Below are 19,462 nucleotides of genomic sequence, written 5' to 3'. Positions count from 1 at the left end.
ATCGACATTTCAACCCTGAATGAAAGGTTCTGATTGTCTGCCCTATCTATGCCTCTCCTAATGTTATATATATTGATTGTGCCTCCCTTCAACCTCCAGCGTCCCAGAGAAAAAAATCCGATTTTGTCCATCCTCTCCCTGCAGCTAATACCCCCTTAGCCAGGCTGGTAAATCTCCTCTATACACTCTCCAAAGCCCCCACATGCTTCCTGTAATGGCGGCGACCAAAACTGCACACAATACTTCAAATGCAGCCTTAAACCCCTGTCCCACGGTACGAGTTCATTCAAGAGCTCTCCCAAGTAAAAAAAAAAAAACTTGTGGAAAGCATGTAGAATGTACGTAGCTGGGTACGTCGGAGCTCAGGGACGTCTCTTAGCGGCTCGTAACGCTAACGGCAGGTACTCGGGAAACACGGTAAGCTCGGGAAGACTCGTGAAGATTTTTCAACATGTTGAAAAATGTCCACGAGAGCCCCTAGTACCGACGAGCGGCCATTACCGTAAATCTCCGAGTTCGAATCAGGGCAAACTCGGGAGAACTCTTGGAATGAACTCGTACAGTGGGACAGGGCCATTAGTTGCATAGAAAGGGCAAGTTTTTTACACAGAGGGTGGCGGGGGTTTGGACCACACAGCCGGGGTTAGTGGTGGAGGCAGATTGAATGAACTCGTACAGTGGGACAGGGCTATTAATCAAAAGTCCCATGGAGTTGCATCGTGACTTCCTGACTCTTCTACTCAATGCCTCCATCAATGAGAGCAAGCAAAAAAGAAGCTTCCATTGTGTTGTGTTGTATTGAAGATTGAGGGGGGATCTTATAGAAACTTACAGAATTCTTAAGGGGTTGGAGAGGCTAGATGCAGGAAGATTGTTCCCGATGTTCAGAGGAGATTTACTAGAATGTTGCCTGGGTTTCAGCAACTAAGTTACAGAGAAAGGTTGAACAAGTTAGGGCTTTATTCTTTGGAGCGCAGAAGGTTAAGGGAGGACTTGATAGAGGTTTTTAAAATGATGAGAGGGATAGACAGAGTTGACGTGGATAAGCTTTTCCCACTGAGAGTAGGGAAGATTCAAACAAGGGGACATGACTTGAGAATTAAGGGACTGAAGTTTAGGGGGAACATGAGGGGGAACTTCTTTACTCAGAGAGTGGTAGCTGTGTGGAATGAGCTTCCAGTGAAGGTGGTGGAGGCAGGTTTGTTTTTATCATTTAAAAATAAATTGGATAGTTATATGGATGGGAAGGGAATGGAGGGTTATGGTCTGAGCGCAGGTATATGGGTCTAGGGGAGATTATGTGTTCGGCACGGACTAGAAGGGTCGAGATGGCCTGTTTCCGTGCTGTAATTGTTATATGGTTATATGGTTATATGTTGGGAAAGTCCAGAACAAGTGGTCACAGTTTAAGGATAAGGGGGAAGTCTTTTAGGACCGAGATGAGAAAAACATTTTTCACACAGAGAGTGGTGAATCTGTGGAACTCTCTGCCACAGATGGTAGTTGAGGCCCGTTCATTGGCTATATTTAAGAGGGAGTTAGATGTGGCCCTTGTGGCTAAGGGGATCAGGGGGTATGGAGAGAAGGCAGGTACAGGATACTGAGTTGGATGATCAGCCATGATCATATTGAATGGCGGTGCAGGCTCGAAGGGCCGAATGGCCTACTCCTGCACCTATTGTCTATGTTTCTATGTTGTAACGTCAGTACTGTGTTCAATATTTGCAGTGAGCTGGTGGAGCGGAGGCCCTACAGCAGCGGGCAGGCGAGTGGATGGATGGAGCACAGCCCGCGGCAGCTGCACGCAACGGCGGCAGAAGGCGCTATTAATCGACAGACCGTATTTGGAAGATTTATCTTTCGACGGCTTTGAATGACTGGTGGCGAGCTCGTGGGCAGGTATCGATTATCTTCTGATGCCTTGTCTTCAAGTAGTGACCAAAGGGACTAATCCTTGAAATGATATGAAGGTCTGTCACTACACCAGGCCCACCCCGACTTCACCCATCCAGAGCCCCCGCCCCCCCCCACACCCAGCCTCAACGGGAGAAAATAACGAACCGCACATCTCTGCGGGCCAAGATAGGACTTTTCACAGAGTCGGAAGTTGCAAGATGGCGGCTGGAACGTACCAACTCTCTACGCGCTGTTCCTGAGGAGGATCTATTGTACTCGTGCACACTGGCGTTGGACTGGATAGCACGCAGAACAAAACATTCACTGTATCTCTGTACACGTGAATAAATAAACTAAACTAAACTGTTGAACATTCTGTGATGTATTCTTGAAGTAGAAACTTCGCAATACACCTTGATAAGTTCATGTCTACACGTTCTAGGAGAGGAATTAGGCCATTAAGCCCATCAATTCTACTCAGGACTTCAATCAATAGACAATAGGTGCAGGAGTAGGCCATTCAGCCCTTCGAGCCTGCACCGCCATTCAATGTGATCATGGTTTGATCATCCACAATCAGTATCCCATTCCTGCCTTCTCCCCTAATCCTCTGACTCTGCTATTTTTAAGAGCTCTGTCTGACTCTCCAAAGAATTGGCCTCCACTGCCCTCTGAGTCAAAGAATTCCACAGATTCACAGCTCTCTGGGTGAAAAGGTTTTTCCTCATCTCCGTTCTAAATGGCTTACCCCTTATTCTTAAACTGTGGCCCCTGGTTCTGGACTCCCCCAACATCGGGAACATGTTTCCTGCCTCAAGTGTGTCCAATCCCTTAATAATCTTATTCACAGCTTTTCTCTGGGTGAAAAGGTTTTTCATCCTCATCTCCGTTCCATTCTCTGGCTTACCCCGGGATTCTTAAACCTACGCTGGCAAGAATAGTCCTTCCTCAAATTAGGAGACCAAAACTGCACACAATACTCCAGGTGTGGTCTCACTAGGGCCCTGTACAACTGCAGAAGTACCTCTTTGCTCCTATATTTGATTCCTCTTGTTATAAAGGCCAACATGCCATTCTCTTTCTTCACTGCCTGCTGTACCTGCATGCTTACTTTCTGTGACTGGTGAACAAGGACTCCCAGATCTCGTTGTCTGATCTATCATGGCTGATCTATCTCTCCCTCTCAACCCCATGCTCCTGCCTTCTCCCCATAACCCCTGACACCCTTACTGATCAACTGGATGGACTGAGGTTGTACAATATAGTTTTTTAAGCATGGCAAAACCTGCTTTCTTAATAGAAAATGTTTAAGAAGGAACTGCAGATGCTGGAAAAATCGAAGGTAGACAAAAATGTTGGAGAAACTCAGCGGGTGAGGCAGCGTCTATGGAGCAAAGGAATAGGTCACGTTTGGGGTCAAGACCCTTCTTCAGACTGATGTGGGGGTGGGGGGGGGTAGGGGCTTCCCCCCCGCACCAGCCCCACATCAGTCTGAAGAAGGGTCTCGATCCGAAACGTCACCTATTCTGAAGAAGGGTCTCGACCTGAAACGTCACCCATTCCTTCGCTCCATAGATGCTGCCTCACCCGCTGAGTTTCGCCAGCATTGTTGTCTCCCTCCTTAATGGAAAATGTCTCTACACCGCTTAAAAAATGTGCAGAAATGTCCACCTGCTTCCTAGGCACTCTGCCAGCACGTTTAGCTGAGATGAATAGATGTTCCACTTAGCAAAGGCCATGCGATGGAAGGAAGTGCATGCCAGTAACTTGGCTGCTGTCCCTGCAGTTCCACTCGTGATGTTAGTCAGTTACGTAATGAAACCATCATGAAACAACACCTGTGTTCTAAAGTGTTTAAAATACATCTGCTGGTGAGATTTGTTAGCCACAGGCTGTACTTGAGTTGAGTTTAGTTAGAGATACAGTGTGGAAACAGGCTCTTCAGCCCACCGACACTCACCCCGTTTAATTAGTGTAATTACACACACTTGGGACAATGAAAAGAGGCCAAGTAAGTTTATGTTCATAAGTAGAATGACGCCACTCATCAAGTCTACTCCGCCATTCAATCATTGCTTCTCCTTCTACCTGCGTTTGGCATGCACAGCCTAAAGTTGACGTACTGCTTGATCTTGTGCTTGTGCACGCCAGGTTGATTGCATTCGTTGAGACAGGGTGGACCACGTGAAGGTTGCAATCTCACACCCCAATCATGGCTGATCTATCTTTTCCATTTAAGCCATTTTAAGCCATTTTAGAACGGAGACGAGGAAACACTTTTTCACACAGAGAGTGGTGAGTCTGTGGAATTCTCTGCCTCAGAGGGCGGTGGAGGCCGGTTCTCTGGATGCTTTCAAGAGAGAGCTAGATAGGGCTCTTACAGATAGCGGAGTCAGGGGATATGGGGAGAAGGCAGGAACGGGGTACTGATTGGGGATGATCAGCCATGATCACATTGAATGGCGGTGCTGGCTCAAAGGGCCGAATGGCCTACTCCTGCACCTATTGTCTATTGTCTATTTTCCTCCCAACCCCATTCTCCTGCCTTCTCCCCCATAACCCTGGATACTCATACTAATCAATCAACCTACAAACCTGCACGTGTTCGGGACGTGGAAGGAAACTGGAGCACCTGGAGAAAAGCCACGTGGTCACAGGGAGAACATGCAAATTCTGTACAGACAGCACCCATAGTCATGCATGAACCCAGGTCTCTGGCGCTGGGAGGCAGCAACTCCACCACTATATGCTGCCCTCTGTCTGTATTCCCTGTCCTCTGAGGCAGACAGCCAAGAAAATTAATTGCCACCTGCCTAACACAAAGTGGCAAATTTCCTCGCCATCGTCATGCAGCCACACAGCATGTAAACAGGCCCTTCATCCCAACTTGTCCTATTAATGACCAAGATGCCCCATCTAAGCTAGTCCCAGACTAAGCAGGAAACATGTTCCTGATGTTGGGGGAGTCCAGAACCAGGGGCCACAGTTTAAGAATAAGGGGTAAGCCATTTAGAACGGAGACGAGGAAACACTTTTTCACATAGAGAGTGGTGAGTCTGTGGAATTCTCTGCCTCAGAGGGCGGTGGGGGCCGGTTCTTTGGATACTTTCAAGAGAGAGCTAGATAGGGCTCTTAAAGATAGTGGAGTCAGGGGATATGGGGAGAAGGCAGGAACGGGGTACTGATTGGGGATGATCAGCCATGATCACATTGAATAGCGGTGCTGGCTCGAAGGGCCGAATGGCCTACTCCTGCACCTATTGTCTATTAGCTAGTCTGAAGAAGGGTCTCAACCTGAAACGTCACCTATTCTTTTTCTCCAGGGATGCTGCCCGACCCGCTGAGTTACTCCAGCACTTTGTGTCTATCCTCGGTTTTAACCAGCACCTGCGGTTCCTTCCTGCACAATACATCTTCAGTCAGGTTTGGTTCTAACGACTCTCTCTTGTTTGTGAGAACGCACTTGGTTGCTTCAGCATGTTATAGAAATGCAAGTAGACAAAAATGCTGGAGAAACTCAGCGGGTGCAGCAGCATCTATGGAGCGAAGGAAATAGGTAGCGTTTCAGCCCGAAACGTCACCTTCGCTCCATAGATGCTGCTGTACCCGCTGAGTTTCTCCAGCATTTTTGTCTACCTTCGATTTTCCAGCATCAGCAGTTCCTTCTTAAACATCGAAATGCAAGGCATGGTTCCTTCTGCAGCAGAGGCGTGCAATCATTGATGTGGTTTCCTGGGCCAGCCTTGGGTTTCAAGGTCTCCGCCCGAGCCAACGTTACTGATTTTACTACACGGGGCAGCTGACACATGCTCGTCACCAGCACGCCGCTGACTGCCCGGAAAGCCCCCCTTGCCCTCTGGTGCAGAGGGATTCCAACCTAGACTGGGTCAAAGGCGGAGAGAAAGAGAAAATAAACACACTGCAGTCTAGCGAGCCACCTGCACCCATCAATCTCCAGGCTGCGATTCTGTTTCAAGCGCCTATATACGTGGAATAAAGACACACGGGTTTATGAGCCAACAGCCATTGCTTGCTAAATGCTTGTCTTGTCACACCCAGTTGTGAACATCTGTTAAAATCTTTGCTTCTGTGACGCCACTGGTTTCATTGATGTGTGGGCTGGCACCTTCCCTTCACAGAACATGCGGGTGGGCTGCCAATGTGAACATACCCGGTTGCTGCCAATGGCCTGTTGGCCTTTATAACCAGAGGAGTCGAGTATAGGAGCAAAGAGGCCCTCCTGCAGTTGTACAGGGCCCTAGTGAGACCACACCTGGAGTATTGTGTGCAGTTTGGGTCCCCTAACTTGTGGAAGGACATTCTTGCTATTGAGGGAGTGCAGCGTAGGTTTACAAGGTTAATTCCCGGGATGGCGGGACTGTCATATGCTGAGAGAATGGAGCGGCTGGGCTTGTACACTCTGGAGTTTAGAAGGATGAGAGGGGATGCTCTCCATGTCGGGATGGAACCTGGATCTCTGGCACAGCAAGTGCTGTAAGGCAGCAACTCTACCGCTGCGCCACCGTGCCATCTCCACACTGTCTCTGGGAACATAGAGGCCAGTGAGAACATAGGCTTAATAAACAGTAGCTGCATATGATGCAGTTACACCAAAGATAGACACAGAGTGCTGGAGTAACTCAGCGGGTCAGGCAGCATCTGTGGAGAACATGGATAGGTGACGTTTCACAGAGTGCTGGAGTAACTCAGTGGGTCATGCAGCATCTGTGGAGAACATGGATAGGTGACGTTTCACAGAGTGTTGGAGTAACTCAGCGGGTCAGGCAGCATCTGTGGGGAACATGGATAGGTGACGTTTGGAGGTCAGGACCTTCTTCAGGTTAATAAACAGTTTACTTGATGGCGGTAGGAACTTTACAGAGTGGTGGACACTGCCCACTCCATCGCAGGTACTGACCTCCCCACCATCGAAGGGATCTACAGGAGGCGCTGCCTCAAAAAGGCAGCCAGCATCATCAGAGACCCACAACACATAGAAAACATAGAAATTAGGTGCAGGAGTAGGCCATTCGGCCCTTCAAGCCTGCACCGCCATTCAATATGATCATGGCTGATCATCCAACTCAGTATCCTGTACCTGCCTTCTCTCCATACCCCCTGATCCCTTTAGCCACAAGGGCCACATCTAACTCCCTCTTAAATATAGCCAATGAACTGGCCTCAACTACCCTCTGTGGCAGAGAGTTCCAGAGATTCACCACTCTCTGTGTGAAAACACCCTGGCCACGCTCTCATCTCGCTGCCACCATCGGGAAGAAGGTACAGGAGCCTGAAAACCGTGACCTCCAGGTTCAAGAACAGCTTCTTCCCAGCAACTATCAGGCTCCTGAACACTGCACAACACTGACTAAACTGTGAACTATGAACTCTCTTGGTTGCACTGAGGTCATCAGGATATTTAAACTGGAATTGGGGTTTAGTTAATTAATAGATATTTGTGTTTTCTATGTTATCTGTGAGAACTGTGTTCACAGGCCTACCAGCCCAGCAGATCACAACACAGGAGCAGAATTAGGCCGCTCCTCCCATTGTCTACTCCTGCCTTCTCCCCCTAACATTTGATGCCCTTACTATTCACAAACCTGTCAATCACTGCTTTAATAATACCCAATATCTTGGCCTCCAAACCCGTAGTGGCAATGAATTCCACCGATTCACCACCCCCTGACCAATTAAATGAATCCTCATCCCTATTCTATCGGTATGTTATTTTATTCTGAGGCTGTGTTCTCTGGTTCGAGACTCTCCCATTATTGCAAACATCCTTTCCACGTCCTCTCTCCCCCCCTCCCCCCCTCTGTCTCTGCCCCTCTCTCTCTGTCTCTGCCCTCTCTGTCTCTGCCCCCTCTCCCTGTCTCTGCTCCCTCTCTCTGTACCCCCCCTCCCTCTCGAGACACGCCTGCGAGTTGGGGGCTATGCGTGAGTGGATAGGGCGGGGATGGGGTAAAAGGAGCGAATTAATAATATTAATATAATATCAAAGGGGGTGGTTAGTGTGTGTGTGTGTGTGTGCACCGCAGCCCCCCCCCCCCCCCCCCCCCCCGCAACCGCGCACATTGGTCCCCCTTCTTGGTCTAGTATATTACTAAAACTCTCTGTTTGAATGTGTGTGTGAAACTCCACCAAAACGGTACACGATAGCGCTATAATTTTTGGCGTGCCTTACTCACCATTGTCCCAGGATGTAAAAGAGACATGTTTCGTTCGGACATTTGTTATTGACATTTTAAACTTTACAAAGAACACTTTTCAACACTTTTCCACTTGCCCTGCCCCGCCAGCCGCGTCACAATGATCCCGAATCTCATTTACATTAAAAACATCACGATTTTCAAAGAAAAAACGTTTAAATCAAATTCTTCCGTTCTCATTAACGTCTAACATTGCGTTTAGGTTTTTAAAAGAAAAAACGCGATTTCCATTGAGAATTGCATTTTTAAAAATTGTGATGTTCATTGTGCGGGGGTGGGATAGGGGAGAGGTGAAGAGGGGGGAGCAGGGGGATAGAGGGAGAGGAGGGGAGTAGGGAGTGGGGGGAAGGTAGGAAGAGGATGGAGGTAGGGAGAGAAGGGGGGTAGGGAGAGGAGGGGGGTAGGGAGTGGGGGAGGTAGGGAGAGGAGGGGGGGGGTAGGGAGGAGAGAGGGTTTATGGATGGAAGGAGGGAGGGTGGAAGGGAGGAAGGGAGGGAGTGACTGAGGGTATCCGCATGTGCGGATTTTAAAATAAAATACCGAGCCAACGCACGTGCGCAGTGGGCTTGGTATCCGCGCGTACGGGATTTGAAATGACCGTGGCGCTGAGGCTGGGGCGAGGTCTGGGGGCGGCGCTGCTGCTCCGGGCCCGCGGGGAGGAAGAGGAGCGGGACCCGGGGCAAGGACTAGGCTCCAGCCTCGGCCTCTCCCTCCCCCGGCTCCAGGCCACTCGGCCCGTCCCCCTCCCCGACAGCCCCCGCCACAAGTACAACTTCATCGCAGACCTCCCACCCCAATGAAACCTTTGAACTCTAAGGACAAATTTCCTTAATTACACTCGGGACTTTGGGCTTTGTTTTGTGTTTATTTGCCACAATATTGTTTTCTTTTATTGAACAGTTTTTTATGTTTGGTTAGTATATTATCTATTGTGGACTGTGTTTGAAACTCATATTTGGCTTAGGTAGTTTACACCCCAGCGGCATGAACATTGACTTCTCCATTTTCAGATAGCCCTTGCTTTCCCTTCTCTCTCCATTACATCCCCCTTCCCAGTTCTCCCACCAGTCTTACTGTCTCCGTCTACATTCTAACTCTGTCCCACCCCCTCCCCTGACATCAGTCTGAAGAAGGGTCTCGACCCGAAATGTCACCCATTCCTTCTCCCCAGAGATGCTGCCCGTCCCGCTAAGGTACTCCAGCCTTTGGAATACTCTGCCTCAGAAGGCGGTGGAGGCCGGTTCTCTGGATGCTTTCAAGAGAGCAAGATAGGGCTCTTTAAAATAGCGGAGTCAGGGGATATGGGGAGAAGGCAGGAACAGGGTACTGATTGGGGATGATCAGCCATGATCACATTGAATGGCGGTGCTGGCTCGAAGGGCCGAATGGCCTACTACTGCACCTATTGTCTATAGTCACCCTCCCCTGACATCAGTCTGAAGAAGTGTTTAAGAAGGAACTGCAGATGCTGGAACAATCGAAATTAGACAAAAATGCAGGAGAAACTCAGCAGGTGAGGCAGCATCTATAGAGCGAAGGAATAGGTGACGTTTCGGGTCCACCTTCAGTCTGAAGAAGGGTCTTGACCCGAAACGTCACCCATTCCTTCTCCCTCGAGATGCTGCCTGTCCCGCTGAGTTCCTCCAGCATTTTGTGCCCAGCTCTGTGTCTACAAACACATTGTGCCACTGCAAGTAACAATTTCATTGTTCCGTTTCATGAAGTACTCTTGGCCAGAACTACGATCCATTCATCTCAAATTTTTCTTTCGTGTTAATTGATGCAGCGAGAAGATTAAACAGGGAATTGGTAATCCTCCTGTAACTCCGCAAATTGACTGATAATGGTTTTGTGTAAACACATCTTGCTCGCACCCCCCCCCCCCCCCCCCCCCTCCCCCCCCCCCACACACACACACACACTCTGACTGACTGTCCGGAACTAATGTTTTTTTCCTGCCTGATGCAGTTCTTGACATCCTTGTGTTTGCAGCTTGAGATCTCAACACACAACGATCTCTGCCATTTGAGGTTTTGTCAGGTCAGGTTTCAGAAACGTCACAGCTCTGTGTGTAGAAATCAGACAGTCGGTACCAATGTCTGTAGCGTTCTGTTGCATGACTCCCCAAACCACAACGACCAGAGCATCCATCTAACTAGCTCCATCTGACTAGCGCACAGCACAGCCAAGGGTTTGACAGCAACAAACATTCCCACCGCACCACCTTTAACCTTTAAACTCCGCACCCAGGTGGGCAGTGAGCAAATATTTATCAGTTTCAAGGAGTTTTGTCAGTAGAATGCAAGGAACAAAGTGCAAATCAAGATGTGATCCACCCACATAATAAATCACTGGCCGTAAGCTAACAAGTGTTGTGACTTGGCTCAGATACAACAGATGGAAATGATGTGTTATCGATGTATATCGACAGCAACTGTGATCTACTAAGGACTGTCTTTCTTTGGTTGCACTACGCATTTGCTTTTATACTGTCTGGGGCTGGTTACATAAAAACATAGACAATAGGTGCAGGAGTAGGCCATTCGGCCCTTCGAGCCAGCTCCGCCATTCAATGTGATCATGGCTGATCATCCCCAATCAGTACCCCATTCCTGCCTTCTCCCCATATCCCCTGACTCCACTATCTTTAAGAGCCCTATCTAGCTCTCTCTGGAAAGTATCCAGAGAACCTGCCTCCACCGCCCTCTTAGGCAGAGAATTCCACCGACTCACCACTCTCTGTGAGAAAAAAAGTGTTTCCTCGTCTCCGTTCTAAATGGCTTACCCCTTATTCTTAAACTGTGGCTCCTGGTTCTGGACTCCCCCAACATTGGGAACATGTTTCCTGCCTCTAGCATGTCCAAGCCCTTAACAATCTTATATGTTTCAATGAGATCTCCTCTCATCCTTCTAAACTCCAGAGTGTACAAGCCCAGCTGCTCCATTCCCTCAACATATGACAGTCCCGCCATCCCAGGAATTAACCTTGTAAACCTACGCTGCACTCCCTCAATAGCAAGAATGTCCTTCCTCAAATTAGGAGACACAACCGGAATACCACTCACAAAGCTGTACAGCACAGGAACCTTGTTCGTGCTGCCCCAGTTCCCACAATGGGTGTGTGGAAAGGAACTGCAGATGCTGGTTTATACCAAAAATGGACACAAAGTGCAGGTGTAACTCAGCGGCACAGGCAGCAACTGTGTAGAAGTATGGGTGGCGTTTCTGGTCAAGACCCCTTTTCAAGGTGAAGATGGATCCCAACACGATCCCCTCCTCCCGCCCACCACATAAAACAAACTGAAGAACATTAAAACAAACTTTTAACGAACTAAAAAATAACAAAAAGAAAGAAAAAACGAACCGACTGCTGGCAGGGCAGCCATCTCCCCGGCCAGCGCCCCTGGTGGTCTTATGAGTTTTCTGCAGTAAAAGAATGTGCTTTTCACTTGTCAATTCCACCACCGCCAGTAATGTTAACTCCATCTCCAGGTATATATTTTTTTAGAGTTACAGCGTGGAAACAGGCCCTTTCGCCAACCAGCGATCACCCCGTACACTAGCACTATCCTACACAGCATTTCACAGAGGCCAATTAACCCACAAACCTGCACGTCTTTGGAATGTGGGAGGAAACCGGAGCACCGGAGGAAACCCACGCGGACACGGGCAGAACGTACAAACTCCACGCAGACAGCGCCCGTAGTCAGGATCGAACCCGGGTCTCTGGCGCTGTGAGGCAGCAACTCTACCCGCCAATCAGCTCATCGATGGTGTAATATTAATTCTTATTGCTCTCTCTATTACCTCAGTACTTTTCGATCGCTCCATATAATACCAAGTGTTATTCTATCTCCTGATGTGTCCGCATCTGTTGCATTGTCTGATTTATCTCAGATTTCCCGCATCTGCTGCATTGTCTGATTAATCTCGGATTTCCAGTAACTGGATTTCCAGCAATTGGACCCTCAACTTCCTCATTCACAGACCACAGTCTGTTCGAGTTGGAGGAACCACTTCATCCTCAGTAACAATCAGCACGGGGGCACCTCAAGGCTCCGTGCTCAGCTGTACTCACTCTATACTCATGACTGCGTAGCCGGTCATAGTGCGAACTCCATCATCAATTTCGCCGATGACACCACTGTTGCGGGACGAATCACTGATGGAGGCGAGTCAGAGTATGGAAGTGATATCGACCGACTGACCAAATGGTGCCAGCACAATATCCCGGTCCTCAACATCAGTAAGACCAAGGAACTGATTGTGGGCTTTAGTAGGGGTAGGATAGGGACCCACAGTCCTGTGTATATGGTGAAGAGGGTCAATAACTTCAAATTCCTGGGCGTGCATATATCAGAAGATCTTAACTGGACCCAGCACATCGATGCAATTGTAAAGAAGGCACATCAGCGACTCTACTTCCTGAGAGGATTCGGCATGTCGGAGAGGATTCTCCTAAACTTCTACAGGTGCACAGTAGAGAGCATGCTGACTGGTTGCATCGTGGCTTGGTTCGGCAACTTGAACGTCCAGGAGCGGAAAAGAATGCAGAAAGTTGTGACCATCACCGGCTCTGACCTCCCCACCATCGAAGGGATCTATCGCAGTGGCTGCCTCAAAAAGGCTGGCAGTGTCAGCAAAGACCAACACCATCCTGGCCACACACTCATCTCACCACTGCCATTAGGAAGAAGGTACAGGAGCCTGAAGACTGTAACATCCAGGTTCAGGAACAGCCTCTTCCCCACAGCCATCAGGCTATTAAACACAGCAACAAATAAGCTCTGAGCTCTGAATTGCCAAAGACTATATTATTATTTGTTATTTGCACTATATTTGTTATTTATTGAACTTTTTCTTTTTTTCATCGCTATATACAATGTTTACATGTTGTGTTGTGCTGCAGCAAGTAACATTTTCATTGTCCCATCCGGGATACATGACAATAAAACACTCGTGACTCTTGACCTGCGGCATTCTTCTCCCGACATTTCTCTATATCTCCACTGTCATTATTCCTCTCTCTCCACTTACATACCCCAGGTAGATCTGCTGAGAACAAGCACCCACCTCCCTCTCTTTGATGGCATCCAAATGCTGTCACCCGGGCAACTTTGATCTACAGATGGACAGTACAGAATATTCTACATACAGTATTGGGTTGCTTCACAGCTTGGCTTGGGAACACTGGCTTACCCCTTATTCTTAAACTGTGGCCCCTGGTTCTGGACTCCCCCCCCCAACATCCGGAACATGTTTCCTGCCTCTAGCAAGTCCAAACCCTTAACAATCTTATATGTTTCAATAAGATCCCCTCATCCTTGTTTCAATGAGATCCCCTCTCATAGAAACATAGAAATTAGGTGCAGGAGTAGGCCATTCGGCCCTTCGAGCCTGCACCGCCATTCAATATGATCATGGCTGATCCTCCAACTCAGTATCCCGTACCTGCCTTCTCTCCATACCCCCTGATCCCCTTAGCCACAAGGGCCACATCTAACTCCCTCTTAAATATAGCCAATGAACTGGCCTCAACTGCCCTCTGTGGCAGAGAATTCCAGAGATTCACCACTCTCTGTGTGAAAAAAGTTCTTCTCATCTCGGTTTTAAAGGATTTCCCCCTTATCCTTAAGCTGTGACCCCTTGTCCTGGAGGATACATAGTTGTATAGGGATGGTTATACAGTGTGGTAACCGGCCCATCAGTCCAAATAGTTCACATCGGGCATCTAGTCCCAGTCATAGTCACACAGCACAGAAACAGGCCCATGGGCCCACCGAGTCCACATCAAGCAACTAGGGGTAAGGGTTAAGCCATTTACAACGGAGACGAGGAAACATTTTTTTCACACAGAGAGAGTTGTGAGTCTGTGGAATTCTCTGCCTCAGAGGGCGGTGGAGGCCGATTCTCTGGATACTTTCAAGAGAGAGCTAGATAGGGCTCTTAAAGATAGCGGATATGGGGAGAAGGCAGGAACGTCTCCAATTTTAGGTTGTCCCTGCTTTCTCCCTCCTTCCCCTCCCCTTCCCAGCTCTCTCACAGCCCACTGTCTCTGCCTCTTCCTTTCTTCTTCCCACCCTCACACCCACATCAGTCTGAAGAAGGGTCTCGACCCAAAACGTCGCCAATTCCTTCGCTCCATAGATGCTGCCTCACCCGCTGAGTTTCTCCAGCATTTTTGTCTACCTTCGACTTTTCCAGCATCTGCAGTTTCTTCTTAAACAATATCAATGTGGCCGTCACCTGTGGGGCTTCCTTCATCAATCACCTCGGGCAGGTGAGCTACAAGGTGGGCGGACAGGGCTGTTTCACAGGTAAACAGCCCCAGGGCTCGGTGCTGGTTTACCTGCAGTGAAGGGCACTCCCCCCCCCAGAGTTAGACTCACCTGGTTCCTCATCTGTACACTTGTAGCTGGCGTCAGGTATCGGTGTTCCAGATACCAGGCTCGCTCCTGGTAAACGAGGCTAGTCCCGTGCAAAAGGCAAAACTGAAAGAGAACAAAATTGGAACAGTCTTTAATTTATGGTGCTTAGATAAATGCTATTTTTGGTAAATACTTCAAAAGTCCAGGAACGCTTATGTTTAAACAATAATGTTTTATTATGAATGTTTAATGTTTTATGTATCATTCCTAACTATCACTGTATGTCATGTTGTCACTTGTGGGCGGAGCACCAAGGCAAATTCCTTGTATGTGAATACTTGGCTAATAAACGTATTCATTATTCATTAAAAATAAATTGGATAGGCATATGGATGAGAAGGGAATGGAGGGTTATGGTATGAGTGCAGGCAGGTGGGACTAAGGGAAAAAAGGTTGTTCGGCACGGACTTGTAGGGCCGAGATGGCCTCTTTCCGTGCTGTAATTGTTATATGGTTATATGGCTAATCATTCATTCATTCATTCATTCATTCATTCAATCATTCAATCATTCATTCAATCATTCATTCATTCAATCATTCAATCATTCATCATACATTCATTCAATCATTCATTCATTCATTCATTCAAATAGCCAAATGCCACATGAGTTTGTGAAACTGACTGACTATTAAATACACTTTCAACGCTACACCACTTATTGGTCAAATTTTACATGATAAACAGCAACCCAACATCGTGACCTCCAGGTTCAAGAACAGCTCCTTCCCAGAACCAGGGGCCACAGTTTAAGAATAAGGGGTAAGCCATTTAAAAAGGAGACGAGGAAACACTTCTTCACACAGGGAGTTGTGAGTCTGTGGAATTCTTTCCCTCAGAGGGCGGTGGAGGCCGGTTCTCTGGATACTTTCAAGAGAGAGCTAGATAGGGCTCTTAAAGATAGCATCGCTGCTGCTCCGGGCCCGCGGGGAGGAAGAGGAGTGGGACCCGGGGCAAGGACTAGGCTCCAGCCTCGGCCTCTCCCTCCCCCGGCTCCAGGCCACTCGGCCCGTCCCCCTCCCCGACAGCCCCCGCCACAAGTACAACTTCATCGCAGACCTCCCACCCCAATGAAACCTTTGAACTCTAAGGACAAATTTCCTTAATTACACTCGGGACTTTGGGCTTTGTTTTGTGTTTATTTGCCACAATATTGTTTTCTTTTATTGAACAGTTTTTTATGTTTGGTTAGTATATTATCTATTGTGGTCTGTGTTTGAAACTCATATTTGGCTTTGGGTAGTTTACACCCCAGCGACATGAACATTGACTTCTCCATTTTCAGATAGCCCTTGCTTTCCTTTCTCTCTCCATTACATCCCCCTTCCCAGTTCTCCCACCAGTCTTACTGTCTCCGTCTACATTCTATCTCTGTCCCACCCACTCCCCTGACATCAGTCTGAAGAAGGGTCTCGACCCGAAATGTCACCCATTCCTTCTCCCCAGAGATGCTGCCTGTCCCGCTGAGTTACTCCAGCAGTTTGTCTGTGGAATTCTCTGCCTCAGAGGGCGGTGGAGGCCAGTTCTCTGGATACTTTCAAGAAAAAGCTCTTAAAGATAGTGGAGTCAGGGGATATGGGGAGAAGGCAGGAACGGGGTACTGATTGGGGATGATCAGCCATGATCACATTGAATGGCGGTGCTGGCTCGAAGGGCCGAATGGCCTACTCCTGCATCTATTGTCTATCAGGCCCTTGAACACTGCACAACACTGACCTCAGCAACTGTGATCTTCTATGGACGGTGCATGGTCAACTTCACCTTTGAACTTTTATGGTCTGGTTACCCACTGTAACATTATTAATTCATTATGTTTATTATATGTATTAGTGTGTTAAGTGTCCTGTAAAGCTGCAGCAAATAAGAACATCATTATTCTGTTTACATAAGTTCATAAGTGATAGGAGGAGAATTAGGCCATTCGGCCCATCAAGTCTACTCATTCAATCATGGCTGATCTATCTCTCCCTCCTAACTCCATTCTACTGCCTTCTCCCAGTAACTCCTGACACCCGTATATATATATATATATCTAATCAAGAATCTTATCTATCTTAAAAATATCCGCTGACTTGGCCTCCACAGCCACCTGTGGCAATGAAATCCACAGATTCACCAGCGTCTAACTGAAAAAAATTCCTCTTCATCTCCTTCCTAAAGGAATGTCCTTTAATTCTGAAGGCAGTGCCCTCTGGCCCTAGACTCTCCCTTGAGTGGAAACATCCTCTCCACACCCACTCAGTCCAGGCCTTTCACTTGTAGTGAAGTTGAATCCCCAGCATGAGCCAGATCCCATTGCTGCCTAACGGGTCACGCTGACATGTGATGATATTACATCAATGCCTTGGTCAGTGAGTGTGAGTCCGAGCTGGTGAACGAGAATGATAGGTGGAGAAACAAAGAACTGCAGATGCTGTTTTATACCAAAGATTGGCACAAAGTACTGGAGTAACTCAGCGGGTCAGGCAGCATCTGTGGAGAACATGGATAGGTGACGTTTCACAGAGTGCTGGAGTAACTCAGCGGGTCAGGCAGCATCTGTGGAGAACATGGATAGGTGACGTTTCACAGAGTGTTGGGGGAGTAACTCAGCGGGTCAGGCAGCATCTGTGGAGAACATGGATAGGTGACGTTTCACAGAGTGCTGGAGTAACTCAGCGGGTCAGGCAGCATCTGTGGAGAACATGGATAGGTGACGTTTCACAGAGTGCTGGAGTAACTCAGCGGGTCAGGCAGCATCTGGGGAGAACATGGATAGGTGACGTTTCACAGAGTGCTGGAGTAACTCAGCGGGTCAGGCAGCATCTGTGGAGAACATGGATAGGTGACGTTTCACAGAGTGCTGGAGTAACTCAGCGGGTCAGGCAGCATCTTTGGAGAAAAGGGACTGAAAAAGGGACCTGACCTGAAGCGCCACCCATCCTTTTACTTCGGAGATGCTGCCTGACCCACTGAGTTACTCTAGCATTTTCATATTACTACTCTCCATAGATGCTGCTTCATCCGCTGAGTTTCGATATTTTTCCAGCATCTGCAGTTCTTTATTAAACATTGAGTTACTCCAGTACTTTGTGCATATAAGTGATGGGTGGATACAGGTGAGTGTCAGATGGGTGGAGTAAGCTGGAGGTGAAAAAGAGACTAAAGGGAGTCAGATACGGAGAGACGAGGAGGAGTGGAATGTAAAGCTGGAGGAGGGATGTGGATGGAAGGGGAAGGAAAGAGAGGGGGATAAAAGGGACTTGGGATGGGAGGTGACTGTACAGAGGAGGGGAGGGAAGTGGTAGACTGTTGCCAACGGTTACCCGTGTTTCCATTTGAGCCTACTGGACCAAAGTAACGATGTCATCATGGTCATTGACAAATCGGTCTTTCGATCCGTCAAATGGTTTGCTAGGATTTAGAGTTCTGTTGAATTAACTCCTTCAGAAGGTTCACAATCCCACATGTTTCCTGCCTCTAGCGTGTCCAACCCCTCAATAATCTTATATGTTTCAATAAGATTCCCTCTCATCCGTATTCTGGAGTTTAGAAGGATGAGAGGTTATCTCATTGAAACAAATAAGATTATTAAGGGTTTGGACACGCTAGAGGCAGGAAACATGTTCCCGATGTTGGGGGAGTCCAGAACCAGGGGCCACAGTTTAAGAATAAGGGGTAAGCCATTTAGAACGGAGGCGAGGAAACACTTTTTCTCACAGAGAGTGGTGAGTCTGTGGAATTCTCTGCCTCAGAGGGTGGTGGAGGCCGGTTCTCTGGATACTTTCAAGAGAGAGCTAGATAGGGCTCTTAAAGATAGCGGAGTCAGGGGATATGGGGAGAAGGCAGGAACAGGGTACTGATTGTAGATGATCAGCCATGATCACATTGAATGGCGGTGCTGGCTCGAAGGGCCGAATGGCCTACTCCTGCACCTATTGTCTATTGTCTATTGAGCTTGGTTATTGTTGGTACAACCAGGATTCATGCTTGTTGAGCCGTTAAATCAGTTTTCAGTATTTCCTGCTTTCATTTCAGATTTCCAGAGGCTGCGCCGTGTTTAGCTGGTGTTCCTGCCTCAACATTTATAACCCAGCTCATCTAAAACTCATCTGCTCCTGCCTCAAAAAGGCAGCCAGCATCATCAGAGACCCATACCACCCTGGCCACGCTCTCATCTCGCTGCTACCATCGGGAAGAAGGTACAGGAGCCTGAAAACCGTGACCTCCAGGTTCAAGAACAGCTTCTTCCCAGCAACCATCAGGCTCTTGAACACTGCACAACACTGACCTCAGCAACTGTGATCTTCTACGGACCGTGTGTGTGGTTGCACGATCAATTTCAGTTTGTACTATTATGCTTATATAGTATTACTGTCGTTAAATTATGATATTATTAATGTACCTGCATTATAATAACACTTTTAATCAATAATGTTTGATTACTAATGTGTAATGTTTTATGTGTCATTCCTAACTGTCACTGTATGTCATGTTGTCACTTGCGGGCGGAGCACCAAGGCAAATTCCTTGTATGTGAATACTTGGCCAATAAACTTATTAACAATAAACTCACCAATAAGGGGAGATTACGTGTTCGGCACGGACTAGAAGGGTCGAGATGGCCTGTTTCCGTGCTGTAATTGTTATATGGTTATATGGTATTTATTATTAATTATTGTATGTTTATCTGTGTGTTGTTGTGTTAATGAACAAAGAACTATACAGTGCAGGAACAGGCCCTTTGGCCCACATTATCCGTGACTATCATGATACCAAGTTAAACTAATGCCCTGTGCCTGCACGTGATCCATATACCTCCATTCCCTGCATATCCATGTGTTGATCTAAAAGGCTCTTATACACCACTGTCATATCTGCCTCCACGTTCCAGACACTCACCACCCGTGTAATTGTATGTTCCACCAACAGCTTTACTTTGAATTTGA

The 19,462-nt window shown here is 47.8% G+C and overlaps 1 protein-coding gene across 1 annotated transcript in view; it reads right to left on the bottom strand.

Annotated features, from left to right (window-relative positions):
* The window catches only part of acoxl (acyl-CoA oxidase-like), a gene marked incomplete at its 5' end in the record, with an annotated part of 270,744 nt that overhangs the window by 24,314 nt on the left and 226,968 nt on the right, over nt 1–19,462 (bottom strand). The window contains one exon of the mRNA XM_055631159.1: nt 14,498–14,599. Within this exon, the coding sequence (XP_055487134.1) occupies nt 14,498–14,599 (102 nt within the window). The remainder of the gene's footprint in view (nt 1–14,497; nt 14,600–19,462) is intronic.

This window comes from Leucoraja erinacea, unplaced genomic scaffold (genome assembly GCF_028641065.1).
Source record: "Leucoraja erinacea ecotype New England unplaced genomic scaffold, Leri_hhj_1 Leri_66S, whole genome shotgun sequence".
Classification (NCBI taxonomy): Eukaryota; Metazoa; Chordata; class Chondrichthyes; order Rajiformes; family Rajidae; genus Leucoraja; species Leucoraja erinaceus.
The sequence above is the reverse complement of the archived record's forward strand: the minus strand, read 5'-3'. Positions and strand labels throughout refer to the sequence as shown.